General features: G+C 35.4%; 1 protein-coding gene across 1 annotated transcript; it reads right to left on the reverse strand.

Moving 5' to 3' along the window:
* Window positions 1-4,214: 4,214 nt before the first annotated feature.
* LOC132108164 (mRNA decay activator protein ZFP36L2-like) lies at window positions 4,215-6,377 on the reverse strand. The gene is made up of 2 exons (XM_059514755.1): window positions 6,243-6,377; window positions 4,215-6,120 (listed from the first exon to the last, which is right to left on the reverse strand). The coding sequence occupies exons 1-2, from the start codon at window positions 6,273-6,275 to the stop codon at window positions 5,191-5,193; spliced, it is 963 nt and encodes a 320-aa protein (XP_059370738.1). The 5' UTR covers window positions 6,276-6,377; the 3' UTR covers window positions 4,215-5,190.
* Between the last annotated feature and the right edge of the window lie 19,612 nt (window positions 6,378-25,989).

The following is a 25,989-nucleotide window of genomic DNA, read 5'->3' on the forward strand; positions in this document are numbered from 1 at the left end:
CCAATGCAACTTTGCTATGACAACGCAGCACTGTAAAGCCCCCTAAAAAAGGAACATAACTTTACAGCTCCAACTGTACACAGGTTTGAACAGATACAGATTTTTAAGGGCTTTTTTAAATTAAATTATACGCTTTTAAAAATTTACCCCACTTACTGCCATTGTGAGTGCCTTGCTGTTATCTTTAAGTTTTGGCGACTTTTTACAAAAATGAGGGATGATGATTTGAAATGTTTTTATGGTAATCAACTTAATGTTGTAAATGCCATTGACTGAGCTTTATTTGTATTGAATGCAGATCAGAACATCTATTTAAAGCAAGTTTTAACCAGAAACGTCATCCTAACAACAAAATTAAGTTTCTTAAGTTACACTTAAAATTGGCCCTTTTATTTCCATTGTAAGTGCCTCTTTAACCTTTCACCGTTTTTTTTTTTTTTTTAAGAAAATGATGCCCTGTGAAAAATAAACATACTAAAATGTATTTGAAATACATTTATTTCATGCTAAGTGTACTACAAATACAATATGTATGTACTTAATAAAAATACCCTTCAATTTTGGTATACTTTTGGTACACTAAACTAAAAAACTTAAAGTCTGCTAAATTGGAACAACTAATTTTAATGTACTTGAATTGTGTGGAAGTAGTGATGAAATCCAGCCAATAAAGTACTGAAGTATATTTGATTGTCCTGAAATGGAACTATTGCAAGTATACTTTAAGTGCACTTTAAATATCTAAAAACCGATATTATTTAAAGATCCGATAATCCTAACTGATTATTTGCATTGAACACAGACTAAAAAATTCTATGTCCCATTTACTTCCATTGTAAAGTGTTTCCAAGTTTTAATCCGGACTGTAAGATTAATTTGAGGCCACTGTTGTTCCCGATTGCTTGAATCAGGCCATTTTCATGGAAAATTGATAAGGGCACACTTATAAAATCTAACCAGTGAAACATTAACAGAAGTCTGTGCTCCATTTTCTTTGACATTTCTTTTCACTATTTAGTCGGTGGACATAAAAATATTGCAACAAGCAGGTTAAACATTAGACATCCAGGCTGTCACCAACACTGTGCATTGTGGTGTGTCTTAAACCTGGTTCGCAGACAGGTGAAAGGTTAAAGTACTTTATAAACCACTATGGTCCATTAAACATTGATAGAATGGGGTGGACGGCTAACTTACCAGAAACAAATTCAATCATGGGTTTTGTTTTGAACAATGGCTTACACATTTAAAGTTAAAGAGTAGTTACGTCATAGCTTATATCAGTTCAGAAATTATGAATTTCACATCAATCCTGAGACTAGAAGTAGAAGGAAATGAACAAAACAGCAGTTTTGATTGTCTGACTAGCTTTGCTGCCATAGTAACCTCATGGAAACTGTTTGTTTCTCTCTACTTCCTTTTTTTTGTTGTTGCTTCTGCGACTTGCTTCCTCATTGCTTTTCTGTGTATTGCTGCTTATTGAACTGAATTTCATCTAATTTGGTTTCTTTTCAAGGGATTGAGATACAATCCACAAATTAACCATTGGAAACTCACGTTGGTTAACTATTAATCTGAATTGTGGGGCTACGTGTGCAGCTCAGTGTCTGTAGTGTGGATAATTCACCCAAAACTGAAAATCTGCCATCATTTACTTGCCCTCATGTGGTTTTTTTACACCTGTATGAGTTTCTTTCTTCTGTAGAACATAAACAAATATATTTTGAAGAACGCTGGCAACCAAACACTTGATTGACTTTCATAGTATTTTTTTTTTCAAGATTTTCTTCTTTTGTGCTCACGAGAAACTCATGCATGTTAAAAACAAGTTGAGGGTGAGTAAATGATAACGGAAGCTTCGTTTTTGGGGTGAACTATTTTGTTTAAGGAAATGTCAAGAAAAGATTTGAACTGTTTTAACGTAATCTTAGAAACAAACACCACACATTTAATATATCAATGTTGGCGTTAGTGACAAAGGGCTGTTTGAGAAGCTATGTGTGGCCTTCTGTAACTATCGACTTCCTCATCGAAACTGCTGACTCTATTTGGAGAACTGTGTTTCCATATATTTTCTGAAGCAGTAACAAGTTTAGAGGAGCTAAAAACAAACAAGTGCAGTGTTTGTTACATAATAGGCCTATATGTATGTGTGTATATATATATATATATATATATATATATATATATATATATAAGAATAATCAGTATTTAATCTTTCTTTTTACCTTTGTGAAGTTAGTAACACATGACTAAAATGACTTGAACCTTTTGAACAAATGGGACTTTTTTATGATCTTCCACTTTAAAATGAGCAGGGTGTACCGTACGAGCTGGTAAAATAAGCATGGTTTCTACTCATGGGGAGCTGTCAGAGTACAGAAGCATTGGTAAACAGTGAGGTAATCACAAGCCACTCACTGTTATTGCACATTTCAGGCTCGGCTTTACTGTGCTGTATAACAGCTGCCACTGTTTGCTGTGTGAAGCCCACCAATGGCGTCCTAAAGCACGTTGAAAAGAAGAGAGAGGGAGAAGACGGGCCGTTTGTGTGTTCGGCTGGTTATTTGCTTTTACTGGACTGCCACTGTTGTTATGGTTACACATCCTGTGTGTGTTCTGGCGGAGAAGACGAGCGCAGCAAAATGGACTGTAAAGTTCATTTAACTCTTAAATGTGACAGTGGCTTCTCCTCCACAGATATTAACCATATAGTCAGTTAAAGACTTCTGTCGAGTGGAATGACAGGGCAATTTTCTTGTCAATTTGATCAGATTTTCCTGTGGCACTTGGCAGGGCCCACACTTCCTCATTCGGACTGAATTGCGACATGTGATGTCTTAAAGTGCCATCTTCCCACACATATCACCGTTATGTTTATTTAGAGTTATGGTGGTCGTTATATTTTTTGAGCCTGTCAGGATGTGGATAAGTTGTGAAGTGTTCGAATGAAGTGTTTTTAGCTCACATTAACGGCGGATCACAGAGGCGGGGTCTTTTTTATATTTCATCACACATGTCTTGTAACAATATGAATAATACAGAGAACAAGAATAGCCACTTGTACTTTTTCGTATTTTTTTTTCTTGAAATTAATTTATATTTATTTTACTATGGCTTAAATAAGATGATGTTTTGTTGTTGGTGGTGTTTTTTATTTATTTTTTACATAAGTGTGATATCTGCGCAAAAGTATTGTCACCAAATGAAATGTGGCACAGATTGTTGGAATGTCATCTTAAAGGGGTAGTTGAAAGATAGAAATATTATTAGGGTTGCACTTTTTAATAAAAGGTACACACTTTTGTATATTATTTACCCATATAATGTACCATAAAGGCACATATTAGCACACCAAATGTACACTTTAGTATCTTAATAGTACATATTAGCACCTTTCGAAATGGTAATGCCCCAGTAACAGCTTTCGTACCTTTCTTTTCTTTCTGAGAGTAAATAAGAAAACAGTTGACACATTCTTTAAAATCTCTACAGAGGGTTGTTGTTGCTGTGGCATGTAGATCGCTCACTGGGTTTTTTCATGGTGCGATTCGTTGTAAAGCTGCTTTGAACGAGTATGTACAGCCAAAAGCACTATACAAATGATTTTAAGTCATTTGATCAGGTTTCACAATAAACTTATATTTGCATATTAGGATGTCTTGTAGTGTGTTTGCACTGGTTTATGAAAAGGTTAAGGAAGGCAGCAGTCAGTTAAACATTAAGAGTTATAAAGGAGTTGATTAACATGAGTTAATGGGAAACATTGGCCAACAGTTCAGATGTATTTGGGTTCCTAATTCTTTAGCAATGCTAAACGCATGAAACAGGTGATGCGTTTATGTAATGCACGGCACTGTCATGCGCCTGTGCAACACTCGATAAGATCTTACTGCACTCCATTAAACTGGCCAACTCATTTCCCACGTCACTGGAAATGCAGGACAGACTTTAATCTCTATCGACAGCTATCGGTTGCTTCAGACTTTGTTTTTTCATATGCATAACCGTCTTGTAGATTCAGGTCAGATGTGAAATACCTCTGTGTATGCCAAATATGAACTTAATCCTGGTCTGAGTATTTACAAAACAGCATTTTTCCTTAGGTATGTGATGAAGTGATTTTGAAATGCAAGCATGTGAGGAACGTCAGTGCTTATATTCTTGTGACTTTGTGGTGCAGTTGGTCAAGAAAACATCAAGCTCAATACAACTTCTTTTTTTCTTTCATTATTGCATTTATTACATTATTTTGGTCAATTGAAATAGTTTCCATCATTTTTGTGTCAACACTTCTTGATTTTTTTCAAAGGCCATGACACATGTTGATAAATAAGTAAAAAATACATTGCTATACTTTCAATAAATACTTAATAAATATATTAGTTAGGTCTTTACAATTACACAAAAAAGAAGAAGAAGAAAAAACTTGCAAACAAAGCAAACTATTCTACAGAAATACTGTACTGTTACAGTCCCTGATAAAAGCCACGTTTCCTTGAGTTAGGACCCTACCAGGGTTGTCAAAACATTAACTTGACAGCTTTTGTCCAATACAAATATAGGTATTTTTTTAGGTTTGTGTCTTAGTTTTTTTTGTACAAAACAGGTACCTAACATCATAATGCTTTGGTTAAACTGCTACATGGAAACATTCACTCAATATTGATTTGTAAAGTGCATTCTTTGTGAGTGAATGTATGGTCATTTTCTCAAGTTTGTCACATTGTTGGTACATGTACACACGTTGCAAATTATTTGGGGAGCTGACTTCTTCCAAAAATGGCCAGATATTCCTTTAAAAAGTCAACCCCCTAATTCACACACTGAATATATGATATATACACATACAGAATTCTATATGCACATATATATATTGGAATCAAGCTCTGCTTATGCCACTAGCATAGGTTATGATATTTTAAGGCACTTGTCTGTCTGCAATGCTTACTGCCAAACAACGTCGAAAAGCAAGAAAAGCAAAAGCAAATGGAAGACAATGTCACAGAAAATAGCTAACAATACACCATTATTAAAACCTTGCCTGCTTAGGCTTTGGAGGGCACCTTGGTATAAAAATTATCTCCATTAGCAGTATATATATATACTAATAAATTAACAGTATTAAGACTGGTTGCACATTCTTTTTGACTGATTGGATGATTGGAATGAATGGCGGGAAAGTCCTCCTCAGTCAGACACAGACATCCGCGTGAAAACAGACAGGCGCTTCCCGCTCGAGCTGTCGAAGGTGGGAGACTCGGAGCCGCTGGAGCTGCCGGTGCTGCTGTAACTTTCGCGGTCTGACAGCGAGTCTTCCGAGGAAAAGCGCTGCAGGCTGGCTTTGCTCAAGTCTTCCTTTACGTACAGCACATTGCTAGAGCCCTGGGAGTTATTTCCGTGTCCGCAGACACACCGCGACCGAGGCTCTGGTGTGAAGGGCGCGTTGCTGTAGATATCTCCGGTACTGTGACGGCTGAAGGGGAACATGTCGCGGGAAGAGTCGCTGAAGACCGGGGACAAGATATCAGCGGGAGGAGGAGAGACCGAAGGCGCGCGGGTGAAGCTCAGGTGCTCGTGTAAAGTCGGGGGAGAGTTGCTGCGCGTGAAGCCGGCGAAGCTGACGCTCTGACGCAGCTGACGCGGGTTCTGGTCGAGCGTCAGAGAGTTCTTGTCCTCGTGGATGAAGTGACAGCGGCTTCCGTAAGGACAGTATCCAAACTGGTAGAAGGTGCGACAGGCTTGAGTTTTGTATTTGGGATGGCGGTTCAGCCCTCGCAGCTCGCTCTCGCCGTGAGCGAACTGACATTTGCTGCCGTATTTGCAGGTGCCGTGATCTTGAAAGCTTCGGCACAACTCGGTCTTGTACCGGTTCGAGGGCAGGGGTGCCATCGGAGGAAATCCGGGCGGTGGGGGCACGTCATGGGGCTTCATTCTGATGAGCGTGTCAGTCAGACTCATGGATCGGTCTGCTTTAAGAGGAAACTGGGGTTTGCTGGCTTGGCTCCAGGTGTCCGCCAGCCAGACGTCGTCGGTGAGCCGCTCGGAGCTGACGCTCTTTGGTGCGACCGGGCGGGATAGGTGCAGAAACGGCTCGTCTAAACCAAGGTTGAAGAGATTCTGTAAAAGAAAGAATATCAATATTAATCAGGAGGATGAAACCCACTTGGCAATTCTGACACGGTCCTAAAAAGAAAAAAACAAACAAAAAAAAAAAAACATGTAAACTCAATTGAACTTACCCGGATAAGACTTTCGCCCAGCGTATCGGACATAGTGAAGTGTTGTTGGGAAGGAATGTTGCTGTCTAAAATTGCGAACGAGCGCTGAAAGCGTTGTGCTGTTTTCAATAGGCTCCCAGCTCTGTTTTATACTCTTGAAAAAAAAAAAGAAAGAAAAAACAAGTGGGAGGGGCGATAATATTCCCGTACGCCGCTCCCACCGAATGTCGACGTTGTAAAGAACGGAGTATTTTTAGAAGAAAAAAAAGAAAAATCAGTTTCATCAACAGGCACGCCAAGAGAGTAGGCCTAATGTGATTAATTTACAGTAACCCGTCGCGTTAACCGACTGACAGACGTTTCCCATGGCCCACAGAACCCCGTTGGTTGAGAAAGCCACTTTCCAGCTTGTGTTTTTCTTATCACATCACTGTGGGACGAAATCACATCTACAGCAGGGTGAAAAAAATAACAACACTTTACATTAAAAAAAAAAAAATATATATATATATAGAGTACTTTTTTTGTTGTTGTTGTTGTTGTTGTTGTTGTTGGTAAATTACAACACTGAGTGGTCATATGTTTATGAAGAATGGCCATAACTGACATATCCAGGTAAGGTACATATAATTTAATCTCAAGTATAATCTATTATAGCTTTACATGTTTAAAAAAAAAAAAAAAAAAAATATATATATATATATATATATATATATATATATATATATATATATATAATGTCTGTCTGTCTGTCTGTCTGTCTGTCCTGGTTTCATTTTTGAGTCTGACTCATGTTGTATGAAGCCACTTGTGGCCATGGTGAGAACTGAAAATACCTCATTTGTATTGAAAAGGCAAATCATTAGTTTAAACTAAATTAGATTAAATAAGGCTGGGACTAGACGCCACAGATTTTACACTATTACCTAAGGAAACTAAAAAGAAGAAGAAGAACTAAAACTAAAAATAAATTATATTTTTGGTAAAACAAATTTCTTTTTTTTTTCTTTCTTTCTTTTTGACTGAGAACTAACCCAGCTTAATAATATAATAATAATAATAATATATTTTTGTTTTAATTTAGCAAACATAGGAATGTTACTGAAAAGCATTATTTTAAAATGTTCTCTGAAAGTACTAAAAAAGTAGTGTGCATTAATGTTTAAAAAGCATTAGAACAGAAGTTCCATGAACAGTCTAAGCTCCATGAATGATGTATCAATACTGTTTTTGTTCCAACGTTTTGTGAACTTAACTAAATAACCGATAACCTTGCATTAATGTTCTACTACAGTTACTGGAGGAACATTTGTTCATTACTTTGAGAGAACCTTCCCAGAACATTCGTCAAAGTTCTTAGAATGTTCCCTGTTAGTTGGGAACATAATGGAATACGTTTTTGAATATGAGTGGCCTTAACACTTTACAACCAGAGAAGCACAAATGTGAATCACTTCACATGTGCTCATTAATTATGATTCCTTTGGAAATTTAATCCAATATTGCCTTCAGTCATGTAGACGTTTTGACTGATATTCTTTTGTTACACGGTCAACTTCATCTCTAAAAACAGCCACGTCATCTCATGTTCACCTAAAAATAGCTGCTTCTCTCCATGACTTTGTCCAATTTGGCTGGGCATGTTAAAAACAGTGCATGAGACATGGAAATTCTCATTTGTGTCATCAGACACATTTCGTTAGGGATCTTGGCACCATGTTGGCAACACTCACTGGCAGTGTTCCCACAAGTACGGAAACTTTTCCTCATCATGGTTTACTTGCTTGCTCATGATCACATGCTTGCCACGGCATGTATTCAAACAAACATATAGCACTGTAAAAGATGTTGCACTGTTAACTTAGTAAAATTACATTTACCTTATTTGTTTTCTGCTCTGTTGACATTACTCAGTTTGAGTTCTTATTACATTTTGTTATGTACCTTGTTACTTAAAACATTGCAATTAAGTTCAATGAAATTGATTTATTTGCATTCAATGAAAAAGTCGAAAATGTGTCTCCTTTGCGCGTGCATGATAGAGGAAGTTTCGTCTTGCCAGAGGAGAACTGGCCTTTTGGAAATAGTGAAAATAATAAACTTAAAATAAAGTGAACACGGCACATTTTCAAACTGTTATTTGTCGGTGTAACTCAGAATTGTCACGTTTACTTGGCTCATTTCTCATGCATTAAGTTTTTATACCAAATAATTTGAAGGCAACGGGTTTCCTTAATTATTTTTAAGTAATGTCAACTAATCGCTTTTTAGATGGTAGCACAGATGCTTTGAGCTTTCCTTTCTTGAATGTCATCTTGACAAATGTGAGGGGATTTTCTTAAATGCAGCTATTAAACATTTTATTACTCCACCTAAATTAGAAATCGGACCCACATTGTTTTCTAAACTAGTTAGTGTGTTCTTTGTAGTGATGACTTAGTTGGGCCTAATTTAATGTAGTCTACGCTGCTACATTTTGGGCAGCCTGATCTCACTGCAGTTCGTACATATTTTACAAAGTGGCTAAATCGTTCAAAATTGTACAATCTCACGCGTTCAAATTCATATGATTTTTGCTGAATCGTACGTATTTTCTGAGTATGAATTTGTACGAATGTCCTACACCTAACCCCGCCCCTAAACCTACGCGTCACTTGGGTCAAGACAAATCTTACAAAAACTGTACAAGTGAGGTCGTACGAATTCGTTAAAATTAGCCACCTTGTAAAATATGTACAAATTGTCTGTGAGATAGCGTTGGTTTCAGCTAATAATGTGAGAAGTATGATCTATGGGAGACTCTTGAAACCAAAAGAGAGATACTGCCTTGTCAGAACATGTTTAAGTCTTACTAATGTTTAAATCATAACATTACTAAGATGTGTGTTTGATGTCCAGGTTGTAGAAATCATACTCATGTTTAAATCATGTGATAATATAATAATGAGATAAAAAAAGTCATGTTTTTGGTGCTTCGTACATTCACTTCCACTTCTACAGTGTCAGGTTTAGTTTTCTTTTTGTATATAATAACATGTTATGACTCAGCAGGACCAGGACAGAGTGTTTGGGCCAAGGTCAAATTTAGACCTAGCCTCTGTAGGGAAAGTACCTCACTTTCTTGTTCTGCGATTTAGTCAAATCTGGGTCAACTGAGCCAATTTATGAGCGTGTTATCCTCTATTGAGTGATTGTTCCTGGTCTGGTATCTTTAGTTTTAGTAGAAGTTTAATGAATGTATCTCTTATTCCACTTTTACTTTTGGGAAAATGCTGACTTTATTATTTGAGGAAGTTTATATTTAGAGATATGACATATCTGGTTTAATTTGTCATTGTCCACATACAGCCGGTGCATTTCCTTTTTGATTAAGCCTTGTGTAAATTCAGTAAGACAAAACCCAAAGCTAAATACATTTGTGTATAACACTTATAATGTTGTTATTTATCAGTTAGACGACTCACAGGATACATTTTGTTCATTTGTTAAATTTATTTCTGTGATGCTGCACTGAATTTGAATTAGCCATTACTCCAGTGTCACATGATTCTTCAGAAATCATTGCTGATTTATATGCCTTATATATATATATATATAATCTCTATAATTTTTTTCCCTTTTTTTTTGGAACTTGTGATGCTTTCTATTATGATTCTTTAATGCAGAAAAATGTATTTGATTTATTCAAAATATAAATCTTTTCTAACAATATTAGTCTTTACTATAACTTTTTTATCGATATAAACACATCCTTGCTGGATAAAAAATAGAAAAAAAAATAATAATAAAATAAAATTAAAAAAAATTATACATTGATTATAAATCAGCATATTAGAAAGATTTCTGAAGGATCATGTGACTGAAGACTGGAGTAACGCTGATGCTGAAAATTCAGCTTTGCTGCAAATAAATAAATATAAAAAAGTGTGCGTAATGTATTGCTCAACTATTCACAGCATCCTGCAATCAAATATTTGAAAGTAATTTCCTTATTACTCTCTTGAGAAAATATATTAATTTCATTACATAGGATTGTTGACTATTTAAATTAAATTTATGCATTTAGTAGACGCTTTTATCCAAAGCGACTTATAGTGCATTCAGGCTAATAATTTAATCATGTGTTCTGAGGAATCGAACCCCCAACCTTGCGCTTGTTAACGCAATGACCTACCAATTGAGCTACAGGAACACTATTTAGCATTAAAACCTATTTAAAACTTAGTACCAAAACATTTCTCAACATGTAAGAAGGTGTACTTCACATCTATTATATATAATAATATTTATAAAGTAATATTATATACAAATTCTCTCCTCTCTATGAATGATCTGAGTTGCGTTTATTATAGCATATTCTTAATTACATCAGTATTTTTCATCCATTTACTCATGTATTAAATAATTGTGGAATAGTTTGGACAAACTAATAATCTGCTTTGTGTTGGGGTTCATAATGACTGGCCAGGCTGGATAAACATTATCCATAATACTTTTTTCTGCTGTGAAATATATGCCAGCTATATCCCATAAGGAAACATAATAAAGCTTTTTGGCAGTTTTCAAGGCAGCAAAATGCTTTAAACCACTATAATATATCAGTAGAAACAGCAGCTTAAAAGTTCATGTGTTTGCACTTCTCTCCTCTGCTCTGTTTTCACTTAGGCCCTTTAGATTTTACACATCCCTCTGAAACACATTTCCACAGTGTGAAATATTCACTGAGGAACAAACTTAGCCTTATCCACCAAATACCACCCTTCATATAACTCTGTTTATGCAGTCCATGTGTTTACACACACACAAACACATTCCCAGAGCAGTCATAGTTGGCCAGTACAGTTGCACTACTGTGAGTCTTCTGATTGAAATCTCTCACCAGCTCTTTTAGATACTCAACATGAACATCTAAGCCCACCATCTGCCATTTGAGAAGCTTTATTGGAGGCCAAACCAAAACAAATGAACTAAAGGTTTCCTGCTGTAGATATGTTTTGCAGAAGCCCTTTTTGGCACTGACACACTCCTAAAGCACTCACATTCCAATAGTAGACTCAGCTGGCATTCTTTCAGCAAGCAATGGCAGATTGATAAGGTTCTGAAGACTTTCTGATGAAAAATATGGATGTGGAAACTTAATAATGATATAAGTGTATGCCAATGCCTAATTACCACTAGAAAAATGATGTAATAAACGGAAATGCAGTGCTTAACACGTGGAAAGGAAGTTTGCATCAATATTACATTTAAGTTAATATATTTTAAATGTACTGCAGCATTATTACAAATATTTAATTTCAGATATATTTACACAGTGTTAATAGAAATGACACTGAAGAACATTTTAGTTTACCATAAATGATTGTTTGCACATTTGGCAGTACAATTACTTCAAATCAACCATACATACATACATATATATATATATATATATGTATGGTTGATTTGAAGTAATTGTATTGTATATATATACAATAATACATTGTATATAAATACAGTGGAAGTCAATGGGAAATGGAAATTGTTTGGTTACCAGTATTCTACAAAATATATTCTAATGTAAAAAAAAATATATAAAAAAATAATAAGGTTTTAATATAAACTATAAGTGTCTGAAAACTTTACTTTCAGTTTGCATTGAAGTATATTATTTTACAATATATTTTGGTCTCACATTATCTAAAGGTGCAATTCTCACTGTTTACAAACCATTAACTACAACTTTTGCCTCCGTAAACTCCAAATTTGCTGTTTATTAACAGTTAGTAAAGTAGTTGTCAAGTTTAGGATTAGGGATGTATGTAGTAAATGGCCATGCAGAATATGTGCTTCATAAGTAGTAATAAACAGTATGTTTAATATGTCAATAAAAGGTATTAATATTCAGAATTGGTCAATATACTAAAGTGATACCTACTTCTACAACGGCAGCTTTAGCCTTGACCGTGTCAAACTTTAGTTGCATGAGGCAAAATCAGTGGATTTCATAGTTCAGTTGGCCTTAATTCACACTACTAAATTCACATTAGCTCATAATAAAATTGCGGTGGCCATATTGCATCTCTCCTGTGGGAATATTTGGGCCCAGAGCTGACAGTCGAGCGCGGTATGGTCATCAAGACTGGGTGCAGAATCTCTCATTCTAGAGCGAGCTCCTCCATTTAACCAGAGGTGGACAGTTGTGAAGTAGTTTTACTCTAGTAAATTTAAAAAGTATCTGTAATTTATCAGAGTGTTTTTCTTCGGAAAACTTTACTTCACTAGATTCCAAAGCATAATGTCATACTTTTTACTGCACTACATTTCATAAATTAAAGTTGTTGTTGTTTTACCTTAAATACTGAAGAATATAAAAAATTTAGTGCTTTCTTGTACTCAAGTAAATCTTTAAATTACTTTTATTTGAGTAAAAGTAAGAAAGTAATAATTTCTAATGTAATTAAATGATATTTAATGTGAAACGTAGTGCATTGAAAAGTACAAGATTATGCTTTGAATGACAGTTTTCTAAAGAAAAACACTCACATAAATTACTCACACTTCAAATGTACTATTACTGCAGAGTAAAAATACTTCACTACAGTCCTCCTCTGCATTTAACCAGCAGTAGTGCTCCATCTGTCAGCCCACGCTTGTGCTTCTGTGGCCGCTGAAGTTAGATGTCATGCACCCACAGACATTTGTGGAGGTTTCATTTATAAAATCCACACAGCACTGTTCTTAACGGAAGAAGAGGTTGTTTGTAATGCTCACGCTATCAAGGTGCTGTATTTCTTGCTACAACCCGAATTCCGGAAAAGTTGGGACGTTTTTTAAATTTTAATAAAATGAAAACTAAAAGACTTTCAAATCACATGAGCCAATATTTTATTCACAATAGAACATAGATAACATAGCAAATGTTTAAACTGAGAAAGTTTACAATTTTATGCACAAAATGAGCTCAGTTCAGTTTTGATTTCTGCTACAGGTCTCAAAATAGTTGGGACGGGGCATGTTTACCATGGTGTAGCATCTCCTTTTCTTTTCAAAACAGTTTGAAGACGTCTGGGCATTGAGGCTATGAGTTGCTGGAGTTTTGCTGTTGGAATTTGGTCCCATTCTTGCCTTATATAGATTTCCAGCTGCTGAAGAGTTCGTGGTCGTCTTTGACGTATTTTTCATTTAATGATGCGCCAAATGTTCTCTATAGGTGAAAGATCTGGACTGCAGGCAGGCCAGGTTAGCACCCGGACTCTTCTACGACGAAGCCATGCTGTTGTTATAGCTGCAGTATGTGGTTTTGCATTGTCCTGCTGAAATAAACAAGGCCTTCCCTGAAAAAGACGTTGTTTGGAGGGAAGCATATGTTGCTCTAAAACCTTTATATACCTTTCAGCATTCACAGAGCCTTCCAAAACATGCAAGCTGCCCATACCGTATGCACTTATGCACCCCAATACCATCAGAGATGCTGGCTTTTGAACTGAACGCTGATAACATGCTGGAAGGTCTCCCTCCTCTTTAGCCCGGAGGACACGGCGTCCGTGATTTCCAACAAGAATGTCAAATTTAGACTTGTCTGACCATAAAACACTATTCCACTTTGAAATAGTCCATTTTAAATGAGCCTTGGCCCACAGGACACGACGGCGCTTCTGGACCATGTTCACATATGGCTTCCTTTTTGCATGATAGAGCTTTAGTTGGCATCTGCTGATGGCACGGCGGATTGTGTTTACCGACAGTGGTTTCTGAAAGTATTCCTGGGCCCATTTAGTAATGTCATTGACACAATCATGCCGATGAGTGATGCAGTGTCGTCTGAGAGCCCGAAGACCACGGGCATCCAATAAAGGTCTCCGGCCTTGTCCCTTACGCACAGAGATTTCTCCAGTTTCTCTGAATCTTTTGATGATGTTATGCACTCTAGATGATGAGATTTGCAAAGCCTTTGCAATTTGACGTTAAGGAACATTGTTTTTAAAGTTTTCCACAATTTTTTTACGCAGTCTTTCACAGATTGGAGAGCCTCTGCCCATCTTTACTTCTGAGAGACTCTGCTTCTCTAAGACAAAGCTTTTATAGCTAATCATGTTACAGACCTGATATCAATTAACTTAATTAATCACTAGATGTTCTCCCAGCTGAATCTTTTCAAAACTGCTTGCTTTTTTAGCCATTTGTTGCCCCCGTGCCAACTTTTTTGAGACCTGTAGCAGGCATTAAATTTTAAATGAGCTAATTAAGTGGATAAAAGTGTAAAATTTCTCAGTTTAAACATTTGCTACATTATCTATGTTCTATTGTGAATAAAATATTGGCTCATGTGATTTGAAATTCCTTTAGTTTTCATTTTATTAAAATTTAAAAAACGTCCCAACTTTTCCGGAATTCGGGTTGTATATAATTGGTATGTTTTTGGCATTCATGTACGAGTTTCTACACACAAGCATTTATTTATCAGAGTGATTTTTGCAGTAATCAAAATTGGTGTAGAAACATTTTTCCCTCATAAATCGCTACAACGTAAAAAACAAAACAAAAAAAAAAAAAACCCACAAGCAACATTCAAATAAAACATTACATTTCGAAGTAGAAAAATATAAATTTATAAAATAAATTTAAAATATAAAATATAAATTGCACTCCAACAATCATTTAATTTTAAACTTCAAAAAGAAAAAAAGATTATTTTTTTTTTTCAGTGCATTGAGGATGATACCATATATTATAATTTGATCATTAAATACTAAAAGCTAATTTTATTTTAATTTAGCATCTTTCATACGTGCTAAAACAATTAAACAATAAGAAAAAATAAAAAAAATAATACATTAATTAATAAATTAATTGAATTAAAATACAGTGACAATAGTCTGAAAACAAATACGATTTGCAAGTTGACAAGCTAATAATTATAACAAATGTAAAATTAAAATAAATAAACATATATATATATATATATATATATATATATGAAGTATAATTTAAGTATTATGTGTAATATGTAATATGAAATCTCTTATATCTAATGGGTTTGACTGACGAAAAGTTTAGGAAAAAAATAATAATCTGTGGAGTTTGTTAGATTTACAAGTAAATGAGGCATCCAACTTTCAATAGAAACAAAGCTAATGGCCTCAGAGGACTTCCTGTTTTGAACATGAAGGAAAGGGGCATAAGAAACGGATGTATTGAAGTCTAGTCTATTCTGAAATCACAAAATTTTTCCATGTCTAGGAATTAAGAGCAGAAAAAACCCAAATGTTGTGAAACTTGCATAGAGTAATTCCAGTGACAATGTCAAACATCAATAAGCCAGTAAATTATGTCAAACTTCCTCAGGGGTCGAGATGTAAAGATTACTGACAGTCAGATTCAAAAGGAAACTATTAAGCAACACTGTAAGTAAAATCAATAAAACGCTTTGTATCTGAAGATATGATAAAGCCAAATATATATATTTATAAGATGGATTGGGATAAGTGAGGAAAACAGCAGGCGTGAGAGTCTTGCGTGCGTCACTCGTGGCCTCTTGCTCTCAGGGATGTGCTAGCGTTATCTCTGGACCATCCTGCCTGTCAACATTCCCCATGCTCTGATAGCACCGCGACCCTCCCAGACAACTCCTTTAAAGGAAAGCTATGCACTTAATGAAAGAAACATACCTAACTACTATGTGCAGATGTTAAACCTGCTTGAACATGATCCATGCAGTTTTCAGTTAGGTGCAGGTAAAAGCTACAGCTGTAGTCAAAGTGAACATTATGTCCTACTTATTATAAATTACGTTTTTTAACCTCAATATTGCACGGTAAGTAAGTGCATACTTGTGTACTTAAATCTTGACTTGGTACCCATGCAGTCTTAATGATTCTTAAAGGCAGAGATTTAATTTATTGATTATTAATCATTACTCATTATTACTGAGCTTTGCAAGGGTGTTTTTTTTTTTTTTTTTTAAGCACAAAATAGCTCTAAGTGAGAGAATGAGCGCATGGAAAATCACCCGAGCTAGCTGCTGTTTTCTTAGTGTCGTCTAACTAATCATACTTATGCCAGGAAATGTCCTGAGCTTTGGCTGTTCTCAAAATGTTTGTCAACCCTACAAGCTCATCTTGCTTGTTTGTGTTTCATGTTGCGCAATCTTATCAGTGAAGGCATTTTTACATAAGCTCAAAGAAACATCTTACAGCAACGTGACAATTTGATGTGCTGATTAAGCTTTCTTATGCAAGGCCTTGGGGCTCATTTCCCGAAAGTTTTGTCATGTTCCTCTCACAAAGAGGACGTAAACGACGTCTTTATCTGGAGGTCTGTGGTTCTCCCTCAGTTTTTTCTCTGTACTTGAAAAACTTCACGTTACAAAAAAAAAACCACTTAAAACAAGCTTAGTCTGGTTCAGATAATTTTTTTTTTCAATGCTTGTTCAGTTTTAGGTTTGGGAATAAGTAAGCAAATAAATGATTAATTAAATAAAGGTAATTTATCTACTTTAGACTTCATATCTCACAGTTGCAACTTCTTGTCATTGTGTATTTGTATCTCACACTATAATTATTTCAACATTAGCTTTTGTAAGTGCAAAACTTAATATCTCACAACTGCTACTTCATTGCTTGTAACTGGCAATCATAGTAATCGTGACTTTATGACTCACAATGTAACTTTATTTGTAGCAATGTTACTTAATATCTCAGTGTTGCAACTCTATTTCTCGCAATAGCAACTTTTCATCTGACTACTTCTCATAATTGTGATTTTATATCTCAAAACATGACTATTTCTTACAATTCACCTTTAAATCTTGTGCGACTTTATATCCAAAAATTGCTGTATACTTTATTTTTCATAACTGCGAGTTATATTAAGTGTGACTATATCGCAATTACTACTTTATTTTTCCTTATTGTGAATAATTATTGCAAATATGTCTTTATATCTCACAACTGGTACTTTATTTTTCATAACTGTGACTATACCTCAGAAAAGTGACTTTATTTCTAACAATATTGCAAAAAATTGCAATGTTATTGCTCAGAATTGTGAATTTATATCTTTGTTTTTGATAATTGTAACTTCATATGTATAACAATATGACTATTTATCATAGTGTGATGCATTTTCTGTATTTTAATATAATTGTAATATAATATTGTGTAATATAAACTGTTTTCATTGCTCTTTACTCTGAGGAGGGAAACAGGTTTCCATGTAAACCAGCTCACAACAACTTATATAAAGTCAAAACATTCAGTTCACTCAACTCACGGTTTTTAAAGTCATTGACCAAGACTGGTTGAGCTCTACCTAGAAACTTGTCGTGTTCCAGAACCGTTTCGACTTTTAGTGATACTTTGCTCTGTGTGCTCGGCCACATGCGATAGCTTATCACATTCACAGCGTAATCACTCATGTGACTGTTTCCCTGTGACGGTGGAGTGCAAATAGTTATCTTTGAGAGAGAGCACATCGGCCTACCCCTGTGTAAACGCTAAGTTAAGTGTCAGATTTAGCATTAGAGTTGCGTGATGTGCTATAAGCCCAAGAGTGCTGCTGTGCAGTCCAATGGATCACACTTCAAACGGCCCGTGTGGTTTGAGTTTTCACCAGAACATCCTCGGCTCCATGAATAGGGCCCTTTCTCAAAGCCGGACTCGACTTGTCGGCCCGAGCAGGATGCAGGTGGTGTGTGAAATGTGTGCTTATACCTGAGGAAATCCTCCATAAACCTGCCTTCATCTGACTTTGCTTTTAGAGCCACCGTTTTCTCCGCACCGTCTCAGTGACATGGTTTCGTGAGAGCGAAAGCTCTCGGGTCAACATATAAATGTAATTTTTTTCTGTGCTGGACTTGGTAACTCTCAAGCCTGAAATGAATCACCCCTTAGTGGATAAGTGTTTGTGTGTGTGGATACGTTTAATTGGCTCCATCTGGAAATTCCTTTTCGCATCTGAGATTTATGCACTTTTGAGTCATTCTCGATGAACAAAACTAAAGAACCGCATTCCCTACATTTCAAAGAACCCTTTTTGTGTCAGGGTTGATCGGAATTAGTTTAAAACATAGTAATGGTTTTCACCCTGCTTTAAAAAACAAACAAACAAAATGGTTCACACTAGTCTAAGCCAGTTTGCTGGTGTTAGCTGGATAAATTTGGTCTTTCAGGCTGGTCAAGCTGGTCTTAGTTGGTTTAAGCTGGTCTGACCAGCTGAAAAGCGCGCAGAACCACTTTTAAAACCAGCTAACAGACCAGCCTGAGGTGATCGGAAGAGACTAGGAAACGAGTTCAGGCTGGTTTTATGAGGTTTAATTTTAGCAGGACAGAATGTTCATAGGGTACATTAAATAGTCTTTAATTCCTATTTAATTATTATTGTATATATTAATTACAACATTTTATACATTTTAGTGGAAGAACAGATCTATATAGATGTTTCTCAGTACAGAATTGGTAATTAATATATGACTAAGGGTGATGCAGGCTGAGTTGTTAGTTTTAGCTGGTTTAAACTGGTCTCCCAGCCTGGCCAAGCTGGTCTTATCTGGTGTAAGTTGGTCTTATGCTTGATGAGTGTTCAAAACATCTCTAAAACCACCCAACAGAACTGCCTGAGGTGATCGGATAAGACTAGCAAACCATTTCAGGTTTAAAATGTTTTATTTGAGCATAACTGACTTCTCAAATTATTTATTTAATATTTTATTATTATTCATTATGTATTAAATATTTTATCCATGATATTTATATCTAATTTGATTTGAAGTATAGCATTATTTGATTTATTTTAGATTGAAGACCTGTCTGTATTGTTGTTTCTCAGTACAGAAAGGATAATGCAGCTGGTCTGATCAACTGAAAGGTGTCCGGAATCACTTTAAAACCCGGCCAGTAGACCAACCAGTGTTCATCAGATGAAACAAACAAAGCAGTTCAGGCTGGTTTAAGATGTTTTATTTTAGCAGGGTAGGATATGCTGTTTCTCAACACACAACTGGCAATGTCCTTCATATATGACTGAGGGTGATTTATGTTCTCTGTGGGAAGTCCCACTTATTTCAGCTCCTGTATGAATGCTATATGTTTTGCAAGATCTCCTTTACGATCAGGGGTGCTTGCATGACAGCTTTGACCGTAATCTTACAGCATGATGAGTCATGCCTGTCCTGTTCTTTTTAGCAATTGTCTTGAAAGCCAACTTTGAACAGATCATTCACTCAGCGTTTCATTTAAAAACAGATTTGGTCTTACTACTAGTATTTTACTACTAGTTTTTACCTCATAACCTTAATGAAAAATCCACATCATTCCAGTTTAACACATGGGTGTGCCTTTCATTGCACAAGAGTGTTGTTAATTCAAATGTACCGGTGTATCACCGTGACATATAACAGGTGTAACCAGTTTCTGCACCAGGAAAGGAAGTAGGTACTTGAGGAAACGGCCCTCTTTCATCAAGTTTCCATTATCAAAGTGTCACACCTGAGACGTGAAGGCACTGTTGGATGTTCTTTTGAAATTTTCCAAATGACTTGAATGAAGACACTGATGAATAAAATGTTGACAACATATGGTCGGAGTGGTCTAACCTTAGTCCTGCAGATGCAGCTTCCCATGAGCTCACCACCCTTATTTACCGTCTCATAATGACGCGGGCCGGGGCTTTGTTAAGTTGGTCATCGGCCGCAGGAGGCATACACTGGAAAAGCTTTACTAAGTCACTGAAATAGGAATTCTGTACACGTTTACACTGAGAACTTGTAGAAAAAAAACATGAAAGTTGTCAGATGTCCAGTTTTCTATTTTGGCAGATATCATTGCTGATGTACTTTTAGACAAGTGTTGGCAGGGTGAGATGGCGGGACACTTTTGAGTACGGCCTGTTCTCATGTATGTTCCATGAAATGGAATTAATTAGAAGATTATTGAAGTATGTTTTCAGTCTTTCTACTTGAAAATTGCATGTTTAATTAAATGTGTTACTTGCCATGTCTTTGTAAATATTTGTTAAATTTACTTTCAGTTAAGGAGTGAAAATAGCTTCAAAGTAAATACTGTAAAGAAAAATCAGTTGTGTATGTGTGTTGAGTGAGTACACACACACACACACACACACACAATGAGCAAAATAAAGTAAAAAAAAAAAATTTTTTACAGTTACAAATGTGAACATATACAAGGGGTTACAAAGGGGTTTCATCTGGATATTTTCACAAACATAGAGATTTGATTGATTTCTTTCCAAAATTGCATTGACTGCTTTACAATTTTGAGACATCAATGTTTCAGTAGTTTAGTAAACAGAATAAAACACGTTTAATTGATAGCTATTATATTTCTTATTTGGGTTTGTGTATATGCTTTATTTTTTAAGAGTAACTTTTTTTTTCTTCGTATTTTTATATGACAGTGTTTCCTGTCATAGCTTTGCAAATAGTCCATATTTTAGAAACTATTTGATTTCAGAAACAGAATCATAGCTATTAAACTACACCTTGTTATGATTGTTATGAATCTGCATTTAACCTCAGAATGATCTCAGAGCAAAGATATCATTCTGATCATTTTTTTGTGTGTGTGTGTTTCTTTTGTGGTGGCTGTGGTCTAAAATTAAATTTATAATTAAATTCAAGTGATGAAGGATTTTAAAAGTCTGACAGTAAACAGTGTTAAGTACGAACCCTGCCTGGTTTAAATGCTTGAAAATAATTAACAATTCAAAAGGTGAGGAAAGAAAAGTAATCAAATAGTAATCAAATGTAATCGGTTACATTACTTTAATAAATTAATTGACAGAGTTACACTACTTTAGATTTCAAATGGGTTAACTTGTAATCTGTAATCTATTACGTTTCTAGATAAACCTTCCCAACACTGTTTTATCTACATGCGGTTTATCATGCATAAAAAAAAAAACCTTTGGTGGATCTTATTTAAGAGCCTTTTTTGAGTTTATTACAAAGTTACAAACCAAATTGTGACTGAATTAATTTAAACTGATTCACAGAATTGAATCAGACTTCCAACTCCCTCGCCATTTACTGAAGATTGAAATAAAAGTCACAAGTTTCTGCTCCAACAGTGTAAACAAATCTCTAATAGGACACTTTATATGTGAACAAAGTGTGTTTAGTCATTTTGATTTTCACAATGCTGCTCATATTAGGTTTCAGTTTGGAAATGGAAAGGAAAACGGATGACATGTCAGCAGCAGCCATAGGCCTGGTGGCCAGGACAGGTGGGGTGAATAGCCCTGTTCCCTCTGACTGAGGCTGATCGTGTTGACTCATGTGACTGTGAGTCAGAGGCCTGGTTAGCACAGAGCACACTGACTCATCCTGCATCTTAAGGAATGTGTTTAATGCAGGCCACAGCTGCTCAATCCACATCAGCACACGGCTTGCGGAGAATCCCCCTCGAATGCTTTTTCTCTTTACATACTCACAGTCACTCAAGGACTGTCTCATCTAATCTGTTTAGTGTAATACTGAAGTGATAATTTATTTTTTTAATCATGTCTTTAATTAATTGCTATGGCGTTTGAATGGTTGGCAGGTCAGTGCTATTGTTTTACATTCATGTTAAAGGTGAAGTGCATACATTCTGCACTTTTATTTCTCAGTACGTGGTTTTTAGTGCTAGTGCAACAAAATGAAGAGAAATTGATGTCAATTTGGTGTGTAGCTGATGCTGTCTGATGCTGTTTTTTGTCTTGTTTGTGCTGCACAAAATGAGAATGCTGGGAACTGTAGTCACACCTTGTTTGTTAACAGAAAATGTTACATAAAATGCATTTATACCACACTATATAGTCATTATTTGTAATAACATAAATGGTGTGACTAACAATTGCAGTTAGCTTTAATTAAGGCTTTAAATTAGGGGTTTATTAAGTTTTGAATTGAATTGATTTATTGCGAGCAATATACAATGACACCTAGCAAGGGCAATAAAGAAACATCAGTAAGTAACTCATTGAATTAAACATTAGATTTTGAAGTAAGAAGACCTAAATACTATATTTTCTTGTAAAACCTACTCCAAAAAATATCTGTAATAATATTTTGTGTATTCATTCATTTTTCCAGTTGTAAATTCTAGGATTTTTTTGTGAAAATGTGTTATTGTAAGAGCTACTAAATAGGCTTTTGCCAGTTAGTAACTTTTTCGTTTTTTTTTTTTCAGAACCTTCAATATGGTTTCTATTTAACCATACCAATATGACCCACATCCAAATATTAGATTTATTAGATTTCTTAATGATTAGGCAAAGTCATTTGAAAAGTGAGTCTGGGAGTCATTGTGAAAGTCCACTACTGGTGTCTGGAATGCAGCCGGGGGTTTTTATTTTATTTATTTTTTGTTAATGTGTTTCTCATATCTTTTGCAGCCTATCATCTGGAATCTCTTTTCAGTTGTCAGTGAAATATGGCTGGGCGATGTTGGTCACAGCCTGTTAGTGAGGATGAGGATGAGATGGAGGAGGATATGGTGAAATGAATTGTATTTACAACGCAACTGACTGCCCAAAGCATTTTACACAGTGCTTAGAATGAGTAATGGGCATTTTGCTGGACCTATGTAAATCTCAAGTCATCCGCCTCTGGGGAAGACAGATAGTGTGCTAGAGAGAGATTACAGATGGAGCAGCTTTGCCTTTTTTATTTTTTATATATATATATTACCACTTTGTAAGTGACGGAGCAATGGATATAGTGGTTTTAACAGCTTTTCCAATGAGTAATGTATCTTTTGGCGCAACGGGCATATTCTGCTGTGTTTCTGTTCCACCAGGGAGCTCAGGTGGAACACCTTTGATTCATTTTTGTTGTTACCCACGCATTTGTTGTCAGCTGGATTTTACAGCTGGATTTTCACTCTGAGCACCATCTAGAATTAATCTCTGAATTCAGAGGTTTTAACTATAGACAATCAAATGTGATCAATCATGTGGAAGCACAGGATTGCGAAATAGGATGTAGAACCTCAACACACGGGAACGCATCGTTCCAAACGCCCCACTGTGTCCCAGGAATTTCCTAAGAAATTCCCCCGTCAAAGCTGCATTCTGTGCAATTCTGGGGAAAATGTAACCCTAAGGAGCAAATCAAAATGTTCCATTTGCAACTGGCGATTAGATTAAAGTGCAGATTTAAGAAGAAATTCCAAGGAAGTAAGCACTGTTAGAGTACCAAGGTGGAGAATTTACCAGGAAGAATATTTATAAACACATCCGGAGCTGTGGATTCCAGATCACATGTTGGATTTCAGTGCGTATATATGATATGTGTGTTTGAAAACCTCAGTCTGGCCACGTTTCTGAGTGATAGTAGCCTGTTTACAACACCACAACCTGACACTAGGTTATATCATAGTTTGCCACCGACTGTTTTTGCCAAGTTTGTGAAACAGGCACGCTTTGTAGGCAAACATTTGACTCAGTTTCTAAAAAAACAACAACTCACTTCTACCATTTTGTAAAAATGAACAACTGCAGTGAATCACTGTGTACTATTGTGTAATGTTTGACTGTGTATAGGTACATTACTATATGTTCTGACTCATGGATAGGCCACTCCTCCTTGACATGATTGCGACATAATGCAGTTTCAACAATAAATAAATACATAATAGTGTGAATATATTTGAACCTGAATCCATGTATGCAGCTCAGAGAAAACTTTCATGGTTTTATGGTTTTATAAGTTGTTTACTTAGGCTATGTTAATAAAAAACCACCTGATTTGTGTTCCCAAATTAGATATTTCATATTTTTTGACAAGCTACAATAAGGTTTTTTTTTGGCCGATTGAATGGAATCCAATGGGAATCAATTCTCACACCATCTAGGCACACAATTTGCATTTAGATTTAGACTTTCCGAAACACAAGTGTTAAAACTTAGCATGGATATTCATTACTTTAAATGAAAAAAGGGTTTTATTGATGTATTGTAATGTATTAATAATTCCATGATAAGGCTCAACAGTGTGCAAACCTATTAGCATAACATATGAATAGGAAACCTGACTTTTAAATGTTAGTTTCTAAATGTCTCTTGAATTGTTATTTGTATTTATTTATTTATTTGGATTTTTCTTAGCATCCGATAATTTGCCACACAAAACACAATCTGTGTTGATCTTCACTACAAGTTTAAGGCAGCATTGTTTTGGTGCTGGATGATAATCCATTGTCTAATCCATTGCATTGGCATCTGTCCAGTCTGGATTTTGTTTCTGCCAGGTGACATAACTGAATATAAGATGATTGGTTTTAAAGGTTTACATAAGCAACAACAGTTTTTTTTGAAATTTTTCTTCTTTTCAAAAAGTCTATTTATATCAAAGCTTGGTGCAGCAATCAGAACAGACCTGCAAAAAGTTGTAACCCACCAACTGAAAACTACTGCACATTTACATATATATATATATATATATATATATATATATATATATATATATATATATATATATATATATGATATTATGATAATTTTTATCAGGTTGAAAATTTATCATTTTAAACATTTTAAAATGCATCATGTTATTATTATTATTATTATTATTATTATTATTATTATTATTATTTACGCTGACAGCACCAGCCATAATGTTTATACAGTTTGTTTTGGAATCCTATATTTATGTTTTTATATAATGCTTTTATATAATCACAAGCTATTGTGCTGCATTGTCATGGAGACTATATCCTGTTCCTCAGCATTCCTCTGCAGATCAGTGCTGTCACACAAACAAAAACCTGCGGCGAAACAAACCACATGAGTTGATTACCTTTTTTAGCATTCAGAGGAATGTTTTCCAACACTTTATAGTCTCAGTATCGGCTGAGGCTGCAAAAAAAAATAAATAAATAATTGAATTCAAAGTTCAGAGTCTTGGACTATAAAACAAACACTCAGTAAGCAGGTAGACGTTTCGAAATGTTCTCTGAGAATTGAGTTGTAAAGCCTATATCTGTCAGCGTGCGCTGAATGAGCCAAACCACAATGACACACAGTCACATGAGGCGAATGAGGAAGCAGTTAGTCACACCTCATTCGTGCTTTACTTAATACCATACACTTATCTTTATGTGTTTTCATCCATAAGTAGTGTTGTATATTTTTATATTTAACTAAACCAACTACTGCAAAAGCATGACTGTTTATTAAAAGTCAGAAATCATATGCAGCCTGTGGTCTATAAAATATTTGCGGAAATGTTCTGTTTTCTCAGTAACGTGACTTTGCACATGACAACTGGGATTTGATCTTCAGCCAATGTTGGACTTTTTTTTTTTTGCTTTAAAAAGCTGTTGCGGTCAAAGGAACTGCAAATATTCCTGAAGTCATGTTTTTGGTGGCAATATCAGTGTGAGATGCTTAGTCATGAATTGAAAATACCTTTTTTGTTGTATCTCATATTATCACATTTTAATACCTCAGCAATTTGACGAAAACTGGCTCAAAAAGTAGAATAGAAAAAACACGACCTCGTCAGCCATTGGTCAGTGAATAGATAGCCCCGCCCCAAAATCACGCGACTGGTTGAGCCACTGTTGTTGATGATTTTGAGCAATGTTTTCAAAGCACCATAAATCCTTTCTCAAATGACACACATGACAGCACACAATATAAATGGATTACTTGTAGTTGACTTTGTATAATAAACTGCATACTTACATTTTTTTTAAAAAATAATGATAATAATAAAGTAGTGGAATCAGCAAAACTGTTGTGATGTCTGGACCTGATTTGCAGGTTCGTGTGCTGATCTATTGTG

This window comes from Carassius carassius, chromosome 28 (genome assembly GCF_963082965.1).
Source record: "Carassius carassius chromosome 28, fCarCar2.1, whole genome shotgun sequence".
Classification (NCBI taxonomy): Eukaryota; Metazoa; Chordata; class Actinopteri; order Cypriniformes; family Cyprinidae; genus Carassius; species Carassius carassius.